The sequence below is a fragment of the Pseudopipra pipra genome, chromosome 4 (genome assembly GCF_036250125.1).
Source record: "Pseudopipra pipra isolate bDixPip1 chromosome 4, bDixPip1.hap1, whole genome shotgun sequence".
Lineage (NCBI taxonomy): Eukaryota > Metazoa > Chordata > Aves > Passeriformes > Pipridae > Pseudopipra > Pseudopipra pipra.
The window spans coordinates 69,331,541-69,358,483 of NC_087552.1; the positions used below are offsets into that span (position 1 = coordinate 69,331,541).

At 42.4% G+C, this 26,943-nt stretch overlaps 1 protein-coding gene and 1 long non-coding RNA gene across 4 annotated transcripts in view; one reads left to right on the forward strand and one right to left on the reverse strand.

The window, feature by feature from the left end:
• Nucleotides 1-26,943, forward strand: part of CTBP1 (C-terminal binding protein 1) — a 150,682-nt gene that overhangs the window by 76,311 nt on the left and 47,428 nt on the right. For 2 of the 3 annotated variants that reach the window (XM_064653460.1, XM_064653457.1), the window contains exon 1: nt 7,436-7,664. The exons of the other annotated variant lie outside the window; for it this stretch is intronic. Coding sequence is in view for 1 of the 2 variants with exons in the window: in XM_064653457.1 (XP_064509527.1) it covers nt 7,625-7,664 (40 nt within the window). In the remaining variant the exon portion in view is untranslated. Of the gene's footprint in view, nt 1-7,435; nt 7,665-26,943 lie in introns of those variants that run through there. 3 annotated transcript variants of the gene reach the window in all.
• LOC135413570 (uncharacterized) lies at nt 632-7,347 on the reverse strand. The gene is made up of 2 exons (XR_010430296.1): nt 4,487-7,347; nt 632-3,495 (listed from the first exon to the last, which is right to left on the reverse strand). It is a non-coding gene; the product is annotated as an uncharacterized LOC135413570 (long non-coding RNA).

Consider the following 26,943-nt stretch of genomic DNA (forward strand, 5'->3'; position numbering starts at 1 on the left):
TTTTTTCAGTATTTTTTTTTCATATCACTCTGTAAGTTGTCACATAAACTGATGTCCTTTAGGATTTGAATTGTGTCTTAGGAGTCTTGCATAGGGATAAGGATTTCTGGAGGTTTAGTTTTCAGCTGTTGAGTTTTAAGTCTTGAGCATGGGAAGTAAAAAAGCTGCACAGCAGTCTCTGGGTTTAATGAAGAAATAAAAGGTGAGGCTCTCCATAGCTGCCTATGAAATGTTTGTTAGAAAAAGATACACATATTAGGAGAGGGTTACAAATATTAGTGTGTCGCGAGGTACATGGAGGCAGAGAACATGGAATGTGCTTCTGTGGCTAATGGGGTATGTGCTTTACACAGGAAACCTTGCTAGTTTCTTTTTACTGTTCTAAAATCATCGACCATTCACTGTTATGGATTGCCTAGCCTGGGTATTGTTCCATATGTTGTAACTATGGAATTGATTTTCACCGCCCATCTCTTTGCTACTGTTTTTCTCTCCTCTAATTTTCCTGCTTTCTTAGAGTAGAAAGGACTGATCATCGACATTATTTTTACATATTTAAGAGAATGTTTTTCTTGTTTGGTTACCAATTTCTGGATATACTACTTTTTAAAACAAATTAAAATTAGTTAAATGAGCTTGCACTTTTTATTATAGTCCATTGAATTATCTAACATTATTCAATAGGCAGATTTTATTGTGTTTAAACAAACGTGTGCAGGTTTTTTCAATATGCAGATGTTTTCAAATGTCCTTACTATAGCTGCTGCTCACAGTGAGAGTTACTGAAGGTACCTGAAGTGCTTGATGGGTGGAATGCAGCTGCTGAGTGGTGTCAGGGTGTAGCATTATCAGATTTTAGTTGTACATAGATGTGATCAGTCAGGGACAGGCAGGGGGCTGCCAGGGGGATGTCGTGTGTCTCAGGAACTAGAAATCTCAGGATTCACTAGAGGTCACTTTTTGCTCAGTAGTGAACCACTCTCTTATCTTAGCGGTAGGTGATAGTGGAGTGCTGGTAGTGCAGTATTTCATGAGGGTACAAAGCAGTGTTCAGTTTGGAAGAGGATGAAATTCAAGCCTGACAACTTGTCATCATCCCAAGTAAATTTGACAAAGCAAGAGAGTTCATTTCAATGTCATAAATGCATATAATCCTGCTGCGTGTCATGCTCAAGGTCCTTGGCAGAAAATGGACATTTTCATGTAACACTGTTTTGCTTTTTGCATCCTTTAATATCCATGCTAGTTTTTCAGATGGGTAAGCTTCATGGGTAGTTTCAGAGCAAAGTCTCCAGCTAAATGCTTAGAAATTTTGCTTTGATTTCATACCTGTCTGTATTTTTCCTGAGGGCACCCTCAGTTTTGTGGTGCATGTTTCAAACGAGGAAGTAGGATGCTCTCTCTGCCACCTAGTGAATGAATGACATTCATAAATGCAAATATAATTGTTTGGGAACTTGAAAACTATCTCTGATACAACTATTGCTTTTTTTTTCCTGAATACTTGTTGTGCAACTTTGACAAAAATAAGATGCCAAGTGTGTTAGAACTAAAGAGGAGGTGGAGTGCAAATTGTAGCCCAGAGAGCACCAGCTTCCTACCAGTCCAAATGGGTATGAGCATACAGCATCTCCTAGAGATGCCCCACTGCTGCTTTAGCATGGGGCCAGGCCAGAATAATTAATCCCTCTTCTAAGCAGATAATCACCTTATATTTGGAGTAACACTGGCAAATCTGAACTGCTTGTGGCTTCAGAGCTAGAGCAGAGATCCAGCCGAAGAGAGATCCATCTCTCCTTTCTTCTGGAAGTGGTGTAGGCAAGTGTCCTACCCTTGAATCCACGTAGGTGAAGGTACCTCCTGAGTTTGGTTTTCTGCAGTTGTTGATTTTCTCAGCAGACTGCCCTGAAGATACACCCACAGTAGCAAGTTTACTCAGGACATCCACTGGTTCTGCTTAGGCCACTGGATGGTTCATTATTCTCCATATTACCTGTGAAATTACTACCACCAAACAGGTTATTGAATCTACTACAGACCTGTGGGTTTTGATCCCTTCAGTTGGCCTTAATATGTAGATCTGTTTCTTTGCATGCAGAATGCAGCATCATAAAGAGTATCTGGGTCTCCTTATAATTTTAAAGAGACAGCCAGACGTCATAACTACTCTGCATAGGTCGGAGCCTACTTCCCTTAATCATCTAAAAAATAGTACTTTGCTTCATGACAAGGCCCAGACTGATTTAAAACTTGAGAAGTAAATTACTACTCAATAATCTAGTTCTATAAAAGTAAATGCAGAATGTTGTTATGCTGGTTCATTATGTTGAAAGCACGATGCATTATAATTTTTAATGGAATGTGAATATAATATATTCTAAATGCCTTCTTTAACACCTTGGGAGACAGCTGGATCAGTGGTCTCACTCGCCTACTGAGGATTTTGTTAGTAGGTAGAGGTAAATTTTTAAGGTTTCATTAGCAGCAGGAGCCTCAGCACAGTATCTGTGCAACTTACAGTCTGAATGAGCTCCAAGATTTCAGGCAGGTGAGAAGGAGGAAACCTTCCCTGGGTCACTAACCCACTTTTTGTCCTTTCATGTTAATTGGCTGTTTGTCCCTGGGAACACAGATTGTGCCGCTTCTCCTTTACCTCATCCAATGTCAAATCCCCAAAGAAGCCCTGCCAGCGCAGAAGGGAAGGAGCCATATGGGGCAGGTTGCAGTTGTTCCTTCAGGTCTGGATTTATTCCACTGTGAACAGATGGACAATGGCTGACATCCACTAATGGTTCTCGATAGTTTCTTCTGCTGTTCATCTCTATCTTCTTTCTCTCTTCAGCCAGAACACAGACCTTCCTGGAAATGTCTGTTAACTCCTCCTGACTAGATGGAAAATAATACCTCTCATTTCACGACAACCAGAAAATGCAGCGGATTTAATTCCACCCTAGTTCTTGTGTTTTTATCACATGTATGAAGAGGGTAAGATCAAGAAGAAAATCTCTTAGTCACTTAATACAGATAACATCTGAGGAGAGAGGTTTTTTGTGTTCACTGGTTTTGAAGGAAATTTATTCTTCAATTCATTCAGTACACTATAAACTTTGTCACTTTTGTACGGCCGGTATTTCCAGCGCAGAGCTGCTGGAGCAGTTCCGTTCTGAGAAGGGAGCAATGCACATTTGGCATTTCAAAAATGACTTTGCATGTTTGACCCAGCCGCACTTCTTGTTCATTAAGCGCAACTTTATTCTGCAACTTTGATCCTTCAGCAAACATTTTTTAAAACAGCAGATTAAGGTCCTCTATTTTATTTCATGCTTGTGATGACCACCATTTCTTAGAGATGAAGTGGTTCCCTTTAGTCAGTTACTCTTTTTTTTCAATTTCCCACTCAGAATTTGTTGAAAATGTTTCTCCAAAATGAGTTTCACATCAGCCAGAAAGCATTTGCGTCTTACAGTGGGAAGTTTCACACAGAGGAAGTTATACCTAAATAAATAAATAAAAAAAAAAGGAGCTGTAATTAAAATACGCAATTGCAAAATCAAAGTAGGATGATCTCTGTGTGTTTTATAAACAAATGCGTTTGAGGATCTGAGTGAAAAAATTAAGGAAATATTTAAATCCAAACAAAGTTTTCTTTCTAGATTTTAAATAAATTGAATTGACTTCTTTTGATTATACATTTAAAAGATCTATTTTTAGGATGAAGTTAAGTGTTAGGCCTGCTTTATCCAACAGTTCTTTTCTTTTGACATAAATCCCTTTTAGGATCTCCTAATAGCATCTGTAAGATTGTTTTTGTTGACAAAAGTTAAGATATTCCACTGAAATATAATCTTGCATTTTGATTAAAAATGCATAAAGGTTTTAAATGTATGGCTTTAAAAACTGTTACAATGCGTGACGTCTGTTTGATAATGAAGCAAAAACACGCATGAAAGAACCAGCACGTACAACTATGACAAACCAAAGAAAATCTGTGAGCACACAATAGCGGTATCTTCTTGTAAGAAAATTGTCAAACCTCATTATTCACTTTAGAAAACATTCAACATGTATCTTGGCTCGTTGCTTAGATGATACAACAGTAAAACTTCCTCTTTCAGTATCTTCAAAGTCACATCTGCTATAGATAGCAAACTCTAATGTATCTAATTTGTGAAAGCCCAAGGTCATGACCTTATGATTGCACATTCTGAGGGGAATAAAACTTGTACTTAAATAATACATATGGCTGTTAACAGATACACTTAAAACAATGTATTTGCTCTTCAGCACATGTGCTCCTCCAGCTGACTCTTAAGAAGACAAGAAACAGTTTGGGGGTTTTGAAAAATGCCATAATTCTTAGTGCAAGACACAGAAGACACTCATCTGTGTTACATAGTTGTTACAAAAAAAAATGTTGCAGTGACAGCAGTGCCCAAATGCAGTAAGAGGATGGAGATTGTTAGGTTTTGTGGAAGATGTACTGTACCTGTTCAAGCCACAGTGTAAAAGTTGTGAAATGCCTGAATGTGTGGTGACCCAGAGGCGAGCTGGAGAAAGTAGGAAGCAAAAAGGAGAGAGACAGTGAAAGGCTTGGCTGGAGTCAGCTGGTCTGCTCCTGGATTTTCTCATGTCCAGTCTAAAACTAGGCCACTGACAGCCGTACAGGAGAGAAGGGCTGAACTCAGGGTGAAAGCAAGCTCGATTTTCTTAGGCAGAAAGAACATTACTTTGTGTTCTGAAGGAAAACTTGAACGGCTCTTGAGTTATTTTGTGTCCTTTCCCATCCTGAGAGTCTGCACGGTTTGTTCTGTAGAGCAGGTGCCTTGTGGCAGCTGTCAAGGAGCAGGGCAGAGAGACCTTTCGGCCGGGGAGCCGGGGTCAGATAACCTCTCTCCTTCAGCAGGTGCAACTCAGCTTTCTGCTGCTGAAGGGAACACAGTTGGTCCAGTTACAACCAGCTGAGGACCCAGCCCATGATGTTTTCCCAGGAAACGTGAATTTGTGATGTGTGTGCCGGCGTTACCTACAGTGCGTGTGTTTGTTAGGTCTGTGTACAATCAGGAAGGAAAAAGAGCAAGCATATGAATCCCTTCACGAAGTAGCGTAGAGAATACCAAACTGCAGTATTAATAACCTCCTGTTATTGAATCCTCCATCTGTTCATCATGCCAACTTATCCTCACTTAGAGCACTCCCCTTGTCATAATATTTTGTGCCACACTCCCCTCCCTCCCCGAAGCAGCAGTTCCAGTTTAGATCTAAACATTTGCCCAGTCGTGTAACCCCACCAAGGACATGGTCTCAGTGCTCTGTTTATGTTTCTCTACAAAAAAAATGTAACTGAACTCTTAATTTAATTTCGGAATTTTTCATTTTCCAGTAGTAATTTTCCCCTGGAGATGCTTCCATATCCATATTGGCATTCACGGATATTTCACTTGTGGTTTAAGCATGTTTGACCCCTAATACTCATTGCTGCTGATACTTTGCCACATGGCAACTGCAGCAGTGTGTGTGTGTGGCGAAATCATTATTTTCTTCTTAACAGCTTTGATATGTATATCTTTTTATACTTGCTAACATCTATAAATGGCAATAAAGTGGTTAACCACTTTAAAGTGATTAAACCCAAATTTATTTATACAAACCCCACATAAGGTGCTTGGCTTGGTGCTGCCCTAGTGATGCACAGTGAGAATTTAGGGAAACTGTGCTGTTTGAGGGATGTCTGACATGTCTGTGCTGAGCCACAAAAGGCTTTCCCAGGAATAAGAGGAGGAAAATGAAGTTAAGTCGGAGGCTGCATCAACTTGTCCTGGGAGTTACCTCCCAATGCTGCTGGATAATCCCATGAAATGGACACAGTACCTGGGGAACGGTCTGAAAAACAAGTTATTAGGGAACTGGAGCCAAGTTGCTGAAGGCTGCCGTGCCCTGGGCGGATTCCTGAAATCCGCACAACCTGGGAGGCTGAAACCACCCTTTATACCCTTTGGGTTCAAATATTCCCCTCTCAGACCAACAAACCAACTCCCAAAAACCCCACAGCGAGATGTACAGCCATGTCAGTTATCCCAGTGGACCGCTCCTGTTCGCTGCCCAGGGACTCCCTGTCCTTATCCGAGGGGGGAGTCCGGGTCCCTGGGGCCGTTTGCTGGCAAGGAACTGATCGCTTTATTTCTGGGAAAAGCCCAAAGATGGGACGTTCGCTGCCGGGCTCGGCTGTGGGAGGGGACGGACGGGCGAGCGGCCGCGGCTCCGCTTCCCGCCTGCGGCAGAGGAGGAAGGGGGCGGCTGTGCCAGAGGTACAAAAGTTTCCGGGAGGGCTGGAGCGGAGCCAGGAGCGCTGAGGGGCGAAGAAACGCGGGGCGGGAGGCGGCGGGGCCATGGCGGCCGCCGCTCCCTCACCGCGCCCGGGCGGGGCGGGGAGGGGCCGCCGTCAACAGACCCAGCGGCCGCGGGGGCGCGGCGGCGAGTTTGGTTCGCGTCCGCCGCCGTCTCTGTTTGTGAGGGGAGGCGCATGGCGGGCGCGGGGTAACCCCCAAGGGACCCGGGGACCGCCGGGACTCAGTGGGAATGTGCGGGATTCTGCAGTGGAGAGGGATTTCAGTGGCTGTTGTATTAAATTTAAAGCAGCTCGCTGCTTTCTCCCTAAACCCGTTGTCGCCACTCGCGGCGGTGATCCCCACAGTGTGCAGTTCTGGGGCTCCTTGGGCGGGTCAGGGAGGATGCAGGAGGCGCTGACCCTCACTGGGGGCAAAATTAAGGTGTTATGGCTTTATTTGTTTTCATTTTTGTTAATTCTTAAGAGCGAAAAGCCTTAATGCCGAACCCCAGCGATAGCGAAACACCAGAAACGCTGGTATTCCGGGATGGCAGAAACTGATGCACGGGAAGTTCCACCTGAACGCGAGGAAGAACTTCCCTGTGGCAGCGACCGAGCGCTGGAACAGGTTGCCCAAAGAGGGTGCGGAGTCTCCCTCACTGGCGATATTCCAGAACCGTCTGGACGCAATCCTGTGCCATGTGCTTCTGGGATGACCCTGCCTGAGCAGGGAGGTTGGGAGCAGATGGCCCACTGGAGTCTATTCCAACCTGACCCATCCTGTGAACGCAGCTAGTGTTAATTTTGCTGAAGTTCAAACAAAAAGAAATAAAACCAACCAAACAAAAAACCAAAACAAAACCGTGGCGACATCGCGTCCCCGGGCAGTTTCAGATATCGCTGCGAGCGGCCAAACTCCCGCCCCGCTCTCTCGTTGGCCTCGGAGCGTGCCTAGAACCAGGAGATCGAGCCGGAGGCGGGGGGGGCGCGGCAGCGGCGGCTGCTCCCTCCTTCCGCCTTCCCGCCCCACCCCGCCCTTCCCCTCCCTCAGCGGGGGCGGGCGGGCGCGCGTGCGCGCGGCGGCGGGGGCGCGCCCGGCGGCGGCGGCGGGGGCGCGCGCACCGAGGCGCCGCTCAGTTCGGGGGCGCCCACGGAGCGGCCGCCATATGCCGCGGCTGCCGCGGCGGCTCCGAGCGGCGCTGCCCCCCGGCATCCTCCTCGTCCGCCTCCTCCTCGTCCTCCTCCTCTTCCTCACCACTCTCCTCCCCGCGGCGGGCGCGGACGGAGCGCGGCGCCTCCATGGGAAGTTCGCACCTCCTGAACAAGGGCTTGCCTCTAGGTAACCATCCGGCCTGGTCGCGGCGGGGCGGGGGACGCAGGCACAGGCACACACCACACACACCCCCGCACCCGCACACAAACAGCACACACACGCACACGAGCGGCCGCCGCCGCCGCGCTTTGTGTGCCCGTCACCGCCGTGTGCCCTGGCGGCCGCGGCGCCGGCGCAACTTTGCCCGGTGGCGGCTGCTGCTGGTGCTGCTGCTGCTTTATTCTTGGTGAAAACATAAAGAGGAATAAAAAAAAATGAGCGGCGGGGGAGGGGGGGTGGGGTGTGCGAGAGTCGTCCTGAAGCGCCGAACTCGAACGGCCCCGGAGCTGCGCCCGGGAGGGAGCTTGGGGTGTTCTGTGCTCACAGGAGAGAGTTTGGGGTGTTCCGTCGTTCCAGGAGGAGATTTGGGGTGTTCCGTCGTTCCAGGAGGAGATTTGGGGTGTTCCGTCGTTCCAGGAGAGGATCTGGGGTGTTCCGTCATTGCAGGATGGATCTGGGGTGTTCCGTCCTCCAGGAGAGAGTTTGGGGTGTTCTGTCCTTCCAGGAGGAGATTTGGGGTGTTCTGCCCTTCTAGAAGGGATTTGGGGTGTTCTGTCCTTCCAGGAGAGGGGTTTTTGGGGATGTGTTCTGTCCCCCAAGAGGAGATTGGGGGTGTTCTGTCTCCCAAGAGGAGATTGGGGGTGTTCCGTCCCCCCGGGATGGATTGGGGGTGTTCTGTCCCCCAGGATGGATTTGGGGTGTTCCGTGCCCCCTCTCGCCCATGGGGTGAGCTGTGCGGGCTCGGAGCTGCGGGAAAGCTGGGCCGGTGTTTGGATAAACAGGAAGTTTAAAAGCAGCATTTTATTGCTGTAAAAAGTGCTCAAGGCCTGGCTAGTGGGGTGGTTTTGGCAGAGCTGCGGACGGGTTGTGTATCAGAGGTAAGGCTCTGCGCCCTAAATATCAATTTCTCTTCTTTCATCTTCTTTTTTTATTTTTTCACTCTTTTTAAATTTTATTTAAAACATGCATTTATGCCTGTGTTGTTTAAGGTAACATGAATAATATGCACGGGGTGTTGTTTCAGATACACCTCCAGAATTGCTTGGCATAAATTCTCATGCTAATCTGAAGGTGCTTTTTTTTTTTTTTTCCCCTGCCCCCAGACATAAGGAGACAGAATGTCGATTCTGTTTATAAACATTATCATTTTGTAAGCAAATGATACCAAAAGGAGCCTACAAAGCAGAGAATGAGCCTGTTTACTGTGTAGCTATGAGTCAATCTGCTGTGCTGCTTTGTTTTCCTCTCAAAATTTAAATTCAGAAGTCAGGATTTCAGTCATAGTACCGAGCTGGACAAAATAATGGTAGAAAACGCTGTCATCAGTGTAGGTTTTCAAAATTTCACCTGTTGTAACTTAAAAATTGAACAATTTAACATTGCCTTATATTTTAATAAGTTGTCTTTATCAAGAAGAATGTTTGCTTTTAGGCCACGATGGAGCAGCTAAAGATAATCATCCCTTTGGCCTCATTGATAATAATGAGGCCTAATAAAGTGAAGTGAATGTGTACTTTCTTTCCCAGTGAATTAAAATTAACTGTCATATTTGAGATGTGCATACGTGTTTTGAGTGCATTGCACTGATTCCTCCTCCAGGGTCTTAAAAGATGTAAATATTCTTATTTAGTATTCAAGCCCCCTGGCAAGTAGCCTGATGCCCTTATTAAAATATTTTAAATCTCATTATTATATCCCACTAGGAAGGGAGTAAGAAAATACTAAGAAAAATAAAATATATTTAAATTATTTCATGTTTAGATCGCATTGAGTAACACTTTTTAAAAATCTGTTTGTTTTATAAACAAAAAGGGTTAAAAAGCTGAGTATAAATTAGAATGCTAGCAGAAAGATAATTGTCCAGTGCATCCCTTTGTTCTGTGCTCTTATCTGTTTTATCTATTTTTAGCTGTGCGTGTGTGAGGCAGGCATGTAAAATTAGCAGCCCAAACTGCTAACTTTAGTGTATTTTATAATGTTGCTCTTTATTGACCCCCAAAGGCAGCAAGATTTCAATATTGGAATTCCGCAGTGTTTGACAGATACCGTCTTCTTGGGTTAATTATTATGTCAGCCATCCCCAGAGTAAGGTAGTGACAAAATATTTTGCCCACTTGCAATTCACTGGTGTATTTCGAACCAAAATGAAACAAACAGCCCTCTGCCCCCAGCCTGAACAAGAAATGGGTGTTTCTGAGGTGGCTGCAATTCATAAACAAATGAGAGAAACGGGAGAGTTAAGCTTGTTCCTCATTTTTGTCATTTTGTTAATGTAAAATAATACTTGGGATGTGAATGGAGTTTGTTTATGTTTGATGGCACAGAGGGTGTAAACTGGTGCAGAGTCAGTGGTGTGTTCTCTGTCCTCCTGTAAACACCCCCCCGCCCCAAATAACAGATCCAATATTTCTCCATCAGTGAACGTGTTATTTCATTAGTGAATTGGCAGGTAAAACAGTAATAATGCTGAGAATTGCTGCAGTCATGCTCAGTAGAAGAGTTTAGTCAATGAAACTGCTATTTTGAAATGAAACTACTCCAGTCACCTTTGTGAATTTTTCGGTTCTGTGTTGTCATACGTAGTTAAGGAGCAGCTGGAGCGTGTGGTGTTTGAGCAAACTGAACACTCCGTGTAGAAAGCTCATCATCGTAAATATTGTATATGCTGTGATACTTTATCATCATGGGGAGTTCTGATAGCACGATAAAACAAATTACGAGTGCCCTTAGGTTTGTCACTTTGGTTACCTCTTGACTTGTCCTTCTGAATCATAAAGATAAATAGCATCTGCCCTTTGTTAAAAATGGGAGATCCTTTGATTTATTAATCTCCCTGTTTCTGAGAGCTGTTGTTTTATTTACAGTGTAAACAGAGCGGTCACAGCGCTCAGCCAAAAGTGTGATCTGAGAGATTAGGATTGGGCTGGATAATGTGGAGTGTTATCCTACAGATACAGTGGTGTACTTGCCAATGTTTTGAAATGTAAAGTCAATCCCTACTCATCAAGTAAGAACATCAACCACAGGTTGGTGACTAGGCTGGGCCATCCCTTTTGGGGAGAAAACTGACAGTCTCCTAAAGTACCTGTTTACATGAATTCCATAAGTATGGGGGGGGAGAAGGAAGTTAAAAAAGTTTATTTTCCCAGAAAATAGTTTGAACAGCGATAAGTGTGCAGAAAGGCACAGATTTTAAAGTCTTTTAAGCAAAGATGCTGAGGAGCAACGTGATCTTTAATTTGTTTATGTGAAATACAGAACTCAAAACTGTGCAGGTATTTTGGACTACAGTTGCTCGTTACCTTTTTGTCTTGCCTTACCCACCATGCATTTGTAATAACTGTGTTTCTTGAAGCTTATCTGGAGAGCTTGGCTGCCCCTGTGTGAGAGACCCGCCTTTAAGTGTATTAGTAGTCAGGTTTTCGCCTCCCAAGCCAGCTGGGAACATTGATGAGGTGATACTCCAGCATGTGTCAAGCTTTTCAAATCCCATAGCAGTTGGCAGTGCAGCAACGTAGCAGCCTCCTCTGAGGCTCCCTAACCTCCTGGCCCCATAATTATTTATTTAGTGTGAGAGTAGAGATGGAGTTGCACTTTTAATACGTGTCCTAAACTTTAAGGTGAGGATAAAAGTTGTAGTACAGAGCCCTTTAGCCTTAGTTCCTCACCCACACGTGCTTTCTCGCTCCCAGACAGCAAAGCAACGGATTTACAGTTTGGGAAGACAGAAGTTCCCAGCTGTAGTTTTGGGTCTCTTTCTCCGCTGCTGCCTTGAGAGCAAAGATGATGATTCATTTTAATCTGCGAATTGATCAGGAAAACATGCATTGCAGATAAATCTAAAATTAACATTTCCTGCTGCAGTGTAACCCTTTGCTCCCTCACCAGTATTCCTCTGGGAGAACTGGAGCAGTGTGGCAGTGCTTCCAGTTGTGGTGGGCGGTTTAGGATCTCTGAGCTGTGATTATGGCAGGATCTTTTCCAGTGCGCAGTGGTCCTCAGCCCAGCTCTCCAAAGGATTAATGTGATCAGAAGTGTTTTGGGAATCTGGCAGCATCAGCCCTGTCTGAGTGAGAGTGGTGTGCGGCCTCATGCGACAGTGTTGAGTGAAGGAGAAATGGAGTGTGTCCCAAATTGTTTATGATGCAAAAAAGGGTGCCGAGAGTCCCTGGATGAGACTTTTTTTGGCGCTTTTGGGGCCCTTTGATGTTCGGCTTTGTTGTGATGGTTGAAGAGAGTAAAAACTTCCAAACTGTTTTTAAACTCAACCAGAAACCAATCCAGTTCCTCAAGGAATACGAGACAGTCCCTGGGCTCCTGTAATTTGTTCTCCTGGTGGCTGCTATCTGCGGCGCGGCGGGATGGGAGGATCTGGAGCTCGGCGTTCCTGAGCCCCACCCGTGGGCTCTGGACACTGGAGCACCCACCTGGGAGCTGCTCTGGGGATGGCTCCCCAAACCCAGGTCCTCACCCCATGGGTGCTCCAACAGTAATGAATTAATAATCAAAACAAACCTTCACAGGGTAAAATTAAACCCCCAAAAAAAGAAATCACTCAAAAGAAACCTCTAGTGAAAAAACATCTATACATTAGATGAATAGGTTAACTGTTTTTTGATGTGCAAAACATAACATGTTTATGTTTGCTATAGCAGAGCAAGAATTTAATTTTTGAGGAAGATGATTATAAATTAACTTGTCTCTCTTATGAAGTATTTTTGTCATTTCATCTCAAACATATCATGTTTCCTGTATTATTATTCCATTTACTAATTATCCAGTTTGTGTCTAATCAACATAATTGAAAATTGACATTGTTTGATTTTTTTTTCTTTGAACTGAGCACTGCTAATGCAGTGGCATGTTTCATGCTGGTATTTATTTTGGACGACTGGTGCTCATCCCTGCATTTTCATCTTTCTTTTTATACCTGCCTATTTCAAGGGGCTTTTGGAGGAACTTCCTTACAGTGTAACCTCCCAGGGTAGTCAGCCAGAAGGGATTCTCTGCAGAAAGCAGAAACAGCTGGCCCTGGGGGCTGGGGACAATTGTTGAGATAATTGTGAAGTTGTGGTACTAATAGAAAGCTTTTATTTCAGTTGCACATGAAGCCTTTGTTGTTTCAGTGTTAAAGCACGAGGTAATGTGATTACATAATTTTGCTTTACATGAGGTATTTTAAGGCATATTTTAACAGTTCTGTTTACAGGTCAGTGGATGTCCCTTCTCTGTGCCCAAACCACTTTCAGCAAGTTGTGTCACCACCGGCAGAGTTACATAAGTCTGCAGTGAGAGTTGTTCACGCTTTCTGACTCTGTGTGTGCCAGGGCTCACCATGTTACCCCTCCTCTCCTTTTAATCTATTTAGGGGAGCTCTGATGCCAACTCACAAAAAAAGGAAAGAAGCAGAAAAACATTTCTTACTTGACTTGGGTCACAGTTCCAGATTCCTGTGTGCATCCAAATGCTGTATTGTTGGATGTGCACTAATGGTCTTCCTGAACAGCCCCAGTATTTTTTGGTAGATTCCATCTTCTGCTGTCAGACATGGACACACCCTGTGATAAGGGGGCGGTGTGATGGAAGCTGTAATAGCAATGAATTCTCACACCACCGTGGGGAACATGACAAGAAAGTAACTTTTGCAGCCTTTTAAAGCAGATGTGGCTTTTGCACCTTCTGTGCTTGGTTCACATGTGACCTTCTGCAGCAAGAAATGTCAGTAGTTGGGGAAACCACAATGGGTAGGCCAGTGTTATACACGTTTACCTAAATGGCTCTGGTCTTGTGTAAGAGGGATGTGGGCCCTCACCCTTGTTGGACAGTCAGAGCGGGGTCTAAGCACAGCAGATAGTGGCTTAGGTCTGCTGAGCTCTAGGGGCAGCAGCAGAACGGTCCTGCTTTGTTTTGCTCATATCAGAGCCTCCAAAAGCCAGGCTCACTGCTGTTGCTGCTACCATGTGGCAGATTGTCCCTCTCTCCCACTGTCTAAACACAATCAATAGGAATTAGCCCATGGCTGCGATCTGATGATGGCAGGAATGGCAGATCCAGACTCTCCAAGGCTGTCCCTGCTGCATTGCCATGGGGCTGTATTCCACAGCATTGCCATGGGGCTGTATTCCACAGCATTGCCATGGGGCTGTATTCCACAGCATTGCCATGGGGCTGTATTCCACAGCATTCCCATGGGGCTGTATTCCACAGCATTCCCATGGGGCTGTATTCCTCTCCCATGGCAGGAGCATACACCCTGTGCCGTAAAGCCCCGTGTGCCTGGCCAAGCAGAGGAATGGCCAGTCAGAGCTCAGGGAAAAGACAGGAGGGAAGCAGCACTGCAGGGTATTTTCATCATCATCTACTACACATACATTTTTTTGGCTCTGCAGTATGTCATCATAGCTCCTGGGTGAGTCAGAAGTTGGGGGAATGAGCCAGAAAGGAGCTGTACTAGGATGTGTGCTCTCCACTCGGATTGGGCTGATGTGCAGGAGGGTTTGCAGTAAGGGAGAGCCGCCTCAGGCAGCTGTTAGTCAGACCTACAGTCAGCAAGAGGTGCTGCTGGGGGCTGACAGACAGTAATGACTGTGCCACTGGTGCAGATCCCGGTATCTTTAATTTATAATTGTGAAATTTCCATCAGCTTCTGTGGGATCTTTACCTAAATATGGATTTTCAGAATTAACTTTCTATTTTAAGCCAAATGACCCAAAATTAATGTTGCTTTTTGCATATTTGCAGCATGGCACTCTCAGTCCCATAAAGAAAATATATGGCTTAGCAGAAGCAGTGGTGTGGAGCACTTCATCAAAATTCCCAGATGAGTCAAATTTCATTAGGTTGTTGCAGCCAGTTTGTCTCTTGCTGAGTGCGTAGCTTCAGCCTTTGCAGAGTCATGCAGGACAAAAGTGTTTAGCAGAGATAACCACAAGCCAGTCTCCAAACTCTTAAACTGATACTTAAATATTTTTCCACTTTAATGTGTTGTACCAGATATGTTAAACTGTTTATTTTCAACCGGGTAATGAGCGTTTTCACATTTGTGGTCTACCAACCATCTTAATGCGTGTCTGGTGCTTCACTGAGCAGTATTAATGTGTATCACAGCCTTTCCCACGTTGTTGATTTTTCCCGTTCATATAATCAGCGTTACTGAGAAGTGATCTTCAGTAATTCGGTGTTGTACGTGTGCATTCCCAGGCTGACTGGAACTGGCCAGCTAATTCTGTCTTAACACACTATTTTTTGACTAAGAAAGGTCGTTGAGATACTGATCAAAGCCACTGCAGCATTTTAGGTTTTATTTTGCGTCCTGACCAAATTCTCTCCCGCATGCTAAATGTCTGCCTGTGCTGGTTGTGTTCCTTGCCTGGCCTGGCCTGTGCCAGGGTTACTGTCTTTCACTTCTGCACCAGCAGAAAGTCTTGTTCATTTTTGGTTGGTTTGTATTAGGCTTCAGGATCTTTTAAGATAAAAAAAATGCAGCGTCAATTTTCAGTACCTATATAAACCATCTGAAACACTGCCTTCCCCCTCAGTCAAGATTTGTAGTTAATGCTGCAGTTGCTTTCTGCCATGAATTCTGTCAAATTTTCATTCATTTTTTTTCAGATCCCGTGACACTCTCAAAGCCAATTTGAATGGTGTTGAATTTGCAGATAGTTCTCAGTGCGGAATCTTTTCTTGCTACCCTGAAACTGGTGTGGCTTCCTACATCTGCCATGCTCCAGCTTGGTGGTCAGCAGTTCAGCTGCCACAGCACTACTCCTTTGTGAGCTTCAAACTCAGCACCACCAGGCAGTAGATTTTTTTTTTAATTTTTGCGAGCCAAAGCAGCATCTAAAATGACCTTTTATCTGTGTAGAGCTGGATGTATTTTAGCCACACCAGTCTAGATAAAAAGAATGTCTTGCATTTTTTAAAAGCTTGTGGGAGGAGGCCCACAATAGAGGCTCCATTGTGCTGTTAGTACTGAGCGTACAGGAAATCACAAATTAGCTATGACGAGAGTATTGCAGGGGAGTTTTAAGTTTACTTAATTCCCATAGTATTGTATGGTTTTGAAAGGGTTTCACAATGCATTGCCTTTTGCATCTGGTTGTGTGTGTTGTTTGTATATTTGGCAGACTTCTGTTCCAGGCTTTCTCTTACCATGTCTTTGTTCAAAAGGTTTCATATTTTGAATCCAGATGACTTTCCCTTCTGACTTACTGCAAATACAGAGGCGTACAAATACGCTTGGTATTTATCTCGTGACCACCCTGCAGCCCTCTAAAATTTAAATCTAGCATTGTATATTCAGCAGTGAGAACCATCTCCTCAGAGCAAGAAATAGAGAAGGTTTTCAGAGATGAAACAGTGAGCTGCAGGCACAACTTTTGCTTTCCTAGCAGATTTTGATCCTGCAGGATGTTGAGTTACTCAGCTTCTGGTTGATATTGATGGGAGTTGGAGTGGACTCACAAATCCATAGAATTATGGCTGCATCCTACAGACTAAACCCATGTTATTACAGGGTAACCCTTCTTGTTAAAATTTTGTCCAAAGATTGGTTTGGCTCAGTACTTGCAGTTGAGGAACAAGTTCTGCCACTCAGTTGAAAGACCCAGGATTATGAGGACTCTCCAAAATCATGAGTCTTATTTTCTTAATCTTGTGAATAAAGGAAGTACAAAACAGCGTATTGTTGCATGGAGCTGGTAATTTAGAACTTGGAGTACTGTGAATATTGCAGTTTTGCATTGATTTTCATAACTTTTCTGGAATCTTCCCTCTGGACTGTTTTTTGAGCCTGTGAAATTCTGGTAGTGGTTTTTCTGAGCTTTGTGGCTTTTTTTTTTTTTTTTTCAAAAAATACATTAAAAAAATCTGTTAACAAATACATAAATAGAAGCTATTTTCTTGCACCCACAGTCAAATGGGAAAAAAAAAAACCTCCAAGAAATTAAAAATTAAGTTGGGGGTTTTTAACTGTCCTGGGGATACTGTCTTATAGAAATGACGAATATTTTGAAGTATGTGTTACACAATTGTAGCAGCTATTGAAATGCCCTAAAGATTTATTGGCAGGAGGGGAATTTTTTTTTTTTTTGTGCAGGAAAAAGGATCTCAATAGTCGTCTAGTTCTCAGATTTTCAAAGAGAATTAGTAAAAATTAATTTTCATTTTGGAAGACTAATTCTAAAAAGAAGATTAAACAGTGGTTGCTTTTATAAAGGTAAATAACCTCGCCTGTTACATCTAAGATGTCTTTGATCACAGAAGTGCATAGTGAAAGAAGCAGGCCATGAATAAGCCATATGATACCTGGGAAACTGCTTGCATTTAATTAAGTACAATTTTAAATCAAGTTAGTTAAGGTAGTGCAAGCCTGTTTGAACTTTTGTTTAAGAGTAAACTAGGCTTATTTCACATTTGCATTAAGATATTTAGGGATCAGCAAAACCAAATCAAAATGTGGTACTTTGCAGTGACTTTAGGTTGGGCATGTGTGTGCTAGTTTCAAAGCATACTTCGGCATAAATACAATTTCTCTGGGATGTGTACCTCTCTATGAAAGGAATGTCTCCAAAGGACCTATATTAGGAAATTTTTGTCCTATATGAAAACTGAACCACCTTCTTAAAGTCTTTTTGTTTGTTTTCCTTGCTTATAGAAGAAGTTTCTTATTACTAAATGTCTTGGGTGAGTGCTGAAGTCAAGTGAAGTGCAAGGATCTGACTTTCAGGGCAAATTTGGTCTAATTTTTTAACAAGAGAATTGGAAGATAGAGGGGAGCAGAGATGGTAGTGCTGGCAGATGTCCCAGGTGGCTGTGGAATGGCCCAGATAGTCATAGTGGGCCTCTGACACTTGTGAGAAGCCTCAGAAGTGACCTGGGATAATTCACCGAATTTTTCTGTGCCCAGTCCCACCCTGCATTCAGTGCACGCAGTGATGATGAGCTGACCTGGGAAAACACTCTGGGGTCTGTGGGAAAGGGCACCAAATTAGGAGTAGGATTCTGTAGTTAATGGTGCTCCGAGTAGGTGCTTGGTAGATCTTGTCTGTGCTTTGTTTTATCACAGGGAAGCAGTTTGGGAGGCAGCAAGCTTCCAGTTGTGAGCTGAATTAAGGTAAATGCACTTATTAAAAAGGCAACCTGTGGCTTGACTGAACGCAGCGCTGTGCAAAATATTCTGCTGTGATGGAAGGGCTTGGTTTTTCCAAATCAAAAATGTAATTTCCACCATTAAAGCTCTTCCTCTTTAAACAGTAAAAAAACAAAACCCCCTCCTGTATATTTGAATCGGGAAGTTGTATTTCACGAATTAGCTTGACAGGACGTGCACACAAACGAACCGGCAAAGTGCTGGTAAGTGAGGAGGCTGCAGCTTCCAGTGCTGTGCCCTGAAATATGGGGATGGTGTGTTGGCAGTGAGCACTCTTGCTCCTGCTGAGATACAGAGATGTGATTGCGAGCTATTTTTACTTAACGGTTGAACTTTGGAAGAGAAAGGAGTAAGGGATAATTTCTTTCAGTTTGAGTTTGCACATTGTGCGACTTATTAAAAACTTCAAGACGACTGTTAAGTAAAGACAGCTACTTGAAGTGCCAGATGGAAAAGAGTAAGAAAAATGCCGTCTGTTTAAAACAGAAAGGGGATTTTTGCTCATTTTGTATTGGGGTCTTCTCAAGTCCACACAGTTGCTGTGCGTGGCTCTCTCCAGTTCTGTTTAATATCTTTATCCATGATCTGGACAAGGGGATCAAGGACACTCTTAGCAACTTCTCAGACGACACCAAATTGGGTGGGAGTGTTGATCTGCTGGAGGGCAGGAAGGCTCTGCAGAGTGATCTGGACAGGCTGGAAGGATGGGCTGAGACCAGTAGTCTGAGGTTCAACAAAGCCAAGTGCTGAGTCCTGCCCTTGGATTGCAACAACCCCCTGCAGAGCTACAGGCTGGGGACAGAGTGGCTGGAAAACTGCCCAGTGGAAAAGGACTTGAGGGTGCTGGTCAGCAGTGGCTTAACATGAGCCAGCGTGTGCCTGGGTGGCCAAGAAGGACAATGGCATCCTGGTCTGTATCAGGAATAGTGTGACCAGTGGGACAGGACACTGATTGTCCCTCTGTACTGGGCACTGATGAGCCGGCACCTCTAATCCTGTGTTCAGTTTTGGGCCCCTCACAGTGAGAAGGACATTGAGGTGCTGGAGTGTGTCCAGTTGTTCAGCCTGGAGAAAAGGAGGCTCAGGGGAGACCTTTTTTGTCTCCACAACTCCCTAATGGGAGGTTGTAGCCAAGTGTGGGTCAGTCTCTTCTTCCATGTAACAAGTGACAGGACAAGAGGAAATGGCCTCAAGTTGCAGCAGGGAGGTTTAGAATGGACATTAGGAAGAATTTCTTCGTAGAAAGGGTTTTCAGGCATTGGAACAGGCTGCCCAGGGCAGTGATTGAGTCGCTGTCCTTGGAGATATTTAAAAGACACATATGTCTTTTATAAGATGTGGCACCTGGGGACATGGTTTAGTGCTGGTCTTTTCCAACCTAAAAAATTCTGTATGATTCTGTGTTGTGATTTCAGTTGTGGGGCCCGTGCAGATATTAGGTGCATAGCAAGATGCATTTCTCTCTTTTTAATTGTATGACAGAACGCAGGCTTCAAACAATATCTTTATCACGTGGTTGCAGCTCAGCATCACAGCGTTGGGCTGCACTCCTGAAATTGGGATGGCACTTTTTTTTAATTCCTACTCATATTGTCCAGCAAGTGCTCTTAGCGGCACTGCAAACATTTCTGCTATTTTAGAAATGTGCCTGCTTTCTGCAGAGCTGCCATGGATTGTGAAATATGGTACTGGCTGTTCCGGTTGGATGCGAGACTCCTTGGTTCATTCTTTTGCAGAGTAGTCCATCATCTTGTTATGACCATTTTATATGGATTTAGTTCAAGGCATATGTTAGTTTATACATAACTTGGAATAATTGGAAAATGTGAAAAATGTGGAGTATTCTTCAGTTGACTAAAATTTTAAGAGGGCGTTTTTCCCCGCTGGCTTCTGGAAGTTAGCCAGGTGAAAGTTAGCATTCCCACAATACCTTTTCTGTGGGATAATGGGCAGGTTCAGGGCAGCATTCTTTCTTCCACTTATATAAACAGAATGTGCTGGCCAAGGCTAAGAAGTGTTGCCGAACATGAAATTGTTGCTGGTTTCCCTCCTAGTTGTTGCTCTTTTGAGAATGATTTATTTTTTCTTTACTTCATTATTGTTCTCCTCTTCATATTTAAATAACATGGAGTTTTCTGTTCACCATTTAGGATCTTGCCCAGGGCAGTGCTATGTGAAAAATCCATGTGCTCTGTGGATGATTTCATACGTGCTAGTGAAACGATGTCACCAGTAGAAAACTGACTCTCAGAAGGTTCCAAAAAATAGAAAGGTGTTTGTAGAACAGAAGAAACTCTTTGACAATAGATGAAAAGAGGTAAAGGTCTGAGAAGATGAACTGACCGTTCATCTTACTCAGCTTTGCCCGCCCCTGGTCCTTCCAAAAGATAGCAGGAATTAATTGTCAGGGAAGCGTGGAGCTGGGAGTGCAGGTACTGTCAGACAGCTTTCACTTGCTGCTGTTGCTCTGAGTAGGGGTAATTTTTATAATATTTAAGATAGATAGGGATTTATCAAAATACGTTTTTCCCTGTTGGAATTCATATCTTTGTACTTCAGGAGCTGCTGAAGAGGTCACATACCACAAAGGTTATTGTGAAGTGCATGACTTTACATACAGAGTTTTATCAATTAGGAATAGTCTTAACTGTGTCTTGAGTGTATGTGTACATTTTTTGTCTTAGTTTTTTTTCAGGATCCCAGACAGGAATTTAGTGTGTATTGCCTGAAAGTAATAGTTTATACATGAAGAAATATGCAGAAATCATGGCCTCTCCACACAGATGAATAACCAGTTTCTTTGGCTTCTAGAAGAGCTGCAGAAATGCTGGGTCAGTTGGCAGTGTCCAGCCCTAAAGAGAGGTTGAGGAAAGGTAGTCAGAGGCATAGAGAATTTCAGAGATGCTAAATGTTTACTGTGCAGTTGTCTTGGGCTGTGATATAAACATTGCTCTTGTTGAAAAAAAATAGAATCATCTTGGTGACTTAAGAACTTTTCAGCTTGGGTCTTTTTCTACTAGAATATATTTACTTTTTACCTTTAAATGGTAAAGCTTTCCCTAGAAAATGCATGGGTTGTTTGTTATCAATGCCTGTTTAAAAGGTCAGCAAGGAACTTACATCTAAAAATTCATTTCTTAATAACTTCTGAATAGACAGAGGAAGACAGTCTGGTGAAACCCTTAATCTTTTGTGCTGTCTAGATAAGCAGGAACATGGCTGCATAACTATTTTCTTTTATCCACTCATGTCACTGAGGTTCCTACACAGACTGAGGGTAGTAAATGAAACTAGAAATCATTTAATGTAAACTTTGCATTTTTCCATGCAGTATATAGGCCCATTGTCATGTAATCTGTGTTCACATTCAGTAGGGTGGATACAAGCTCTCATTTTTCTGTTCTCATGAGGAATGTGACAAAACAGTAAAATTCAAATGCACTGAAATTAATTGTACATTTCTCGTTAATGGTGGGATTTCCAAATTCCAGTTCTATGACATAATTTTTCATCAGTTTCAAACCTCTAACGACTTTTAGTATGTTTTTAAGAACTAAATTGGAAGAAAAGCACTGTTGCTTCCTTGATAAAGACATACTAATAAACATAAATTTAGTCTTCAGTTTGTAGTAGTTTAGAATACAGGGTTTATGAGCCTGTTAGTTGGGGGTTATTTATTTCTTGAGGTTTTAAGGAACATATACTCAAACTGCTGGTTTTATTGTGTGTCAGTATCTTGGAACCAGCTGTATTTAGATCTGTAGCATTCTCATCTGTTCAGTATTTCTAAGCTTTCTTGCTTAAGTCTGGTTTTTCCCCATACAACTGCATATATGTGTGGACTGTATGTCCCATGACTTTATCTGTGAACTTCTAACTTATTTTTTTGCTGTAGTAAAAAACCAGTTGTTAGTGGTAGCATGCTTTTATCAGTTGTGAAGTCGAATTCACTCATACATATAGAAAATATTAATTAGAACAGATTATCAAATATATATAAATATTAATTAGGTTAGATCTGTGCACGCTGTCCTGTGAGCTGCTTGTGTGCAGATCCATATCTGCTCACTCCTCATGGGCTTGATTTTGCAAGGAACGCTCAGGTAGCGACAGCCTCGCTCTGCTGACCGACTGCAGAACCCCAGAACAACTCTGTGAACGAGGAACAAAGCAAGACCTTCTTAAAGACAAAACAGAAAATCCTGATGAAAGATGTGCACAGTGTGCACTTGGCGCTTTCATGTCGACCAACTGTGAAACCTCCGTGAGAATTGTACAAGTGTTCCCTCCTCCTTAACAGAGGTGTTCTGTATCCTGTTTTTCTTGACTAGAGACTGACAGCTTTTAGAAGTATTGTAATGATGAAGTGTCATTAGCTGTACACCATTCATGTCTTAAATTGCATCCTTTGTTGTATTCTTTGCTGTTCTTATAAAATAGTTGGGTATGGTCAGGGTCTTGATTTCCAGCACTTCTACTTGTGTTTTATTTTCTTGTTTTTGTAGGTTATTCATTTTTTGTTGAATTGTGTCTTTCTGTGATCAGTTGGCATGGAAACATGGCTCCCTTATAGGCCAGTTGCTTTTAGCATTAATTTGCAGGTACTTGTTTTTGAATGTGAAAATAGAAGCCATTTATGTTCTTCATCATTCCCCATCATTAATACTTGCATGCTTTCTGATGCAATGTAAATTATCTTTCCTTCTGTCTTAGAGAGGAAAATGTGCTCTTTCTTTTAACAGAGGAAAAAAAAATAATTACTCCATCATGTGCACTGTATTATGAAGACAGTACTTCATATAAAAATTGGTTTTATACATATAACTTGACAGAATCAGCGAAACAAAGACTAACACAAAATCTTCATTTAAGCCCAGAAGGCATGTGATACTTCTCAACAGTGCAAAATCACAACACTCAATTTTTTTTTTTAAAATATATTTAGTGACGTTACCCCTCCCTTTTTTTTTTAATTGGAAGAAAGGCCTGTTTTCTTTAGGGTTTGCTGCATTTCCCTGGGAAAAGGGTGGAGATCTGCTTTGATCAGTACTGCCAAAAGTAGCAGAATGCTTTCATAGATATTTTGTGATTTTAGTTAGAGGAGTTTGAAGTTCTGAAATACCTCAATACTGTCAAAAATCAACTTCTGGTTGCTCTTACAGTTATTGCTGCAGCACTCGTGGGGGTGTGATGGTCTGCGGCAGCAACTGCTGCTTGGAGAGAAACTAGAAGTGCTGTCACACGTCCTCATGAAGAACAGTTAGACTATTAGTGTTGGTTCACATTTCTAAAGATTTGAAACTGTATCTGAATAAATACTGTTTTAAGTACAGATAACTGTCTAAGACCTGCTGTAAGCAGACTACCTTCAATGTGGTTGCTTTTGAGTTCTTGAGGATGAGATTCAGTCTCATTCCTGACAGCTACAGACCATTGTCTGAAGAGCTTTATACAAACTGGATATGCAGAATAAAACTAAGATTTGAGTTCATTTACTTTGGCACATACTTCTCCATCCTGCTCCAGGCTTCAGACACTTTGTTTCACTAACCATTTGATAGAGAGTGTGCAGAACAAACAAATTCAATTGGTACTGCTCATAACTCTGTTTTACATATTTAATAAACAATCAGTTCATCTGGCCTCTTTGGGTGTAGTACTGCACTGCTTTTTCTTTATTTCTTAATTTGAAGTATGCACTGTTCAATTTAAAAAGCGTAAGTCTATGCAGGATTTGGCAAATTTCAGTAAAAGAACTACAGATCTGCAGATTAGAAATACTTTGTTCATGCCACTAGTCTTGTGTTATGAATTTCATGGTATTACTCAGCAACCATATGGCTCACTCCCTCTGGACAGTTTTAAAAAAAATTAACTATAAAATGACACAAACAAATCCCTATAGGTGTAACCCCCCCACATTTTCACATTTACTATTTAAAAACTTCGGTGGAGAAGAAATATCTTGTTTTGTGCCAAACTCTTCTACTGAAACTGTTCAGAGCTTCCTTGTAGTTACTTGCAAGTGGTTTTCTCAGAGGTTGAGAAAGAGAGTTTAATACAGCAGACAAGGGCTTTTTAGGGCAGTTTCCAGATCAGATTTTCACTCACCATGATGCAGCTGTGGAAAGTTGGGCCTTGCCGCTTCCTGTGTGACAATATCTCATCATGCAGAATAAAACCATTTCTCCCATCTACCCCCACCCTCGTTCTCTTGTAAACAAATGGGTCTGTTGACAGAGAAGAGTGAAAAATAAATGGGTCCCACCCTTTCATCTTCTTGGTGTACTTGCAGAGTAAGTGGAGAGAAGATGCACTAAACTACTTTTTCCCTCCCCAGCCTTCCCTGAAGTGCCTAATGGCATTCCTGGTCCTGGAAGGGCAGCAGTGAGAACCACGTTGAGGATAAAACTCCCGCTATTAATTGACTTAATCCCCATGCTGAATTTTCACTTTTCTGGCTTAGATTGATCTCTTCTTTCATGTTCTCTCTGGAATGGAATACTCAGTAACAAGTACAGGCTCTTTCTACATATTTTTAATTCTTTGCCCAGATTGTTGTGTGTGGTTGGTGTCCTTCTTGAATTAATTTTTCCACAGATTGAGTAGACTACTCACTGAAATCAAAGGCTTCCCTTATGATGGGAAGCTCTCCCATACTCTGCTGTCTGACTTGTTGTCAGACCTCCCAGAGAAGTAAGCAACTAATTTTGTTGTCCTTTAAATATTTTTGACATCACAGTTTAATTATCTTTATATGAAGTATTGAACATGCTTTAAGGAATATATAGTTCTGAGTGTTTTATCTAAGCCCCTGAGGGTCACATTTCACAATGTACTGTGTGGTGTAGACTGTATAAGGAAATAATACTAATTAATTATTTTTCAGAAAAAATGAGAAAGCACAGGTGGAGTTTCCTCTTAAAGCATTTAGCTCATTGACCAACACCTGCTTATTCACTGTTTATATGTACTTTATTTTAACCTGGTTTTCAGTGCAGACCTAATAAATGACCCTCATCTGGGCTACTTTTGGATGTACAATTTTCACCACAGAGAGTTATTTTTTAGATTTCATTTGTTCTTTTCAGCACTTGTTTTTCCTCTTCCTTTTGTAACTGGGATTGATAGTCCTGACTGAGGAAGGGCAGAAAGAATGAAAAGATTGATCTGAAGAAAACATTTTAAGAGCTACAGTTTCCTCTGAAATAACAGTTGTGTTTTCAAAGAACCTAGTAAGCAAAAAGAGAGTGGCAGTAACCAAAGTTAGGGAGCAGAAGTATAACTTAGTTTTCTACTTTTGCAGTGATGCACCTGCACTGGTTTGGTTTGCCTTACATTCAGAAAATAGGGAAAATAATGTGTTATGGAGACCTGTTACTCTGTTATGTCTCAATCCGAAGTGCAGGGGATGAGCTTCATGTTCTCCCATGGTGTTCTGGAAAGTAGTCCTGATGGTTTCTGGGAGTTCTCTGATAGCTGTTGTATTGCACTGGGCAAGGACTGAGCTGTCATTCTCTCCCAGTTTTTCAGAAATCACAGGCAGTAGGAATCAGACTTGTTTTCCAGTGTCTTTCTCTCTGCCATGTCCATTTTCTGAACAACAAAATGAGTTTCAAGATATGCTCTGTGATTGTTTATCTTAGAATGATAAAATTCCAGGTAATTTGAGTGTTTCCTGTCTTCTTTCAGAAACACAATGCTCCTGCAGCCTTTCAGCATGCTTCTGTTTATCCTGCTACTGACATCCCTCCTCTTTGTAGTTTCACAAAATGTAGAAAAATCACGGAGTGAGGTTTCTTTATTTCGGAATTTTTTACTAATCGAGTAAAATCGAGCTTCTGATCGAGTGTAAACCAGAGCACTGTAATTGCTTCTCAGACTGTTTTCAGTCTATATTTTGTTTCAGAAGGGGGCCCTTTTTGGTAACTGTCCGTTTTTCAGGAGCTGTGGCGCTGCACGAGTTGAAGGCTGTCACTGGGAGAGGGGGAGATGGCATTTGTGTGACTCACAGACCTGCCGTGGGCACATTTTGTAAGTGCCTCTGCCTGCAGATTGGAGGACACGGGAGCTGGAGCGAGTCTATGTTTTTAAGCTAAAATATGCACAGAAAAGGCTGCAATAAAACTACAAACCGACATCCTAACTTAATTTACGGGGAAATGGAGTAGTGAGTTCATTTTCCAAAAAGCAGCTCCATCCCACTAAGAATACACAGCCAGAGAGAGAACCTGGCAAGAAATCTGTGTGAAGAGTGAAGGGTACCCTGGTCCCCTTTTGCTTTAAGATTCTGTAACTCTTAATAGTGGATTCAATAATTCCTTTTATAATACTTTTATAATACTTGCATAAATGTTTTATGCAATTTACAGAGATAGAACATGATTTGTGCCCTGAAAAATTTATATTTATCTGCAAAACATTTTAATGCATGTGAATAGATCCTTTTCAAGTTGAAAATGCTTAAACTGGAGAGGCTAAAAGAAACTGTAAAGCCTAGTGAAAAAAATGCAAATATGGGTCATTTTTAAACACTTCTGACTTTTCACTAGTTCAGTGGAAAGCATCTCAAAATGTTCAAAAACCTTCCCTAAACCCCTTTAGCATGTGGTATGTGTGGGAAGAAATATTTTGCTTCTCTCATCAAGTCATGGGAATAACTCCCAATTTTAACTCTGTTTTTCAGTACAGCTCTAACTGTGATGTTGGGACCAGAGCCTTTGTAATTGAAACTCAGATCTCTACTTGAAGAAAAGCTCAGTAGAACAGCTCTCTTACATCATACACTTTGGTTATATTATGATTAAATGTAACATGATAATATAAATCCAGCTTTTGCCTTAAACTGCATGTTTTATTTGGCACTTGAACTGTTGTTACTGGCCCATACTCAGTGAGCTTGTCATTTTTATACATCCTGTTTGCTTACCTTCAAAATGAATATCTTTTGAGAAAAAACTGTTTATTTAAGCTTGATTCGGCTGCAGAGGACCCTGGAAGGGAGGTGCAGGACTTTGATTTCATTATGCTTCAAATTTTCTCATTTTACAACAGCACTGTTCTCTAGTTTGTAATCATCATCATCCATTTTCTTAA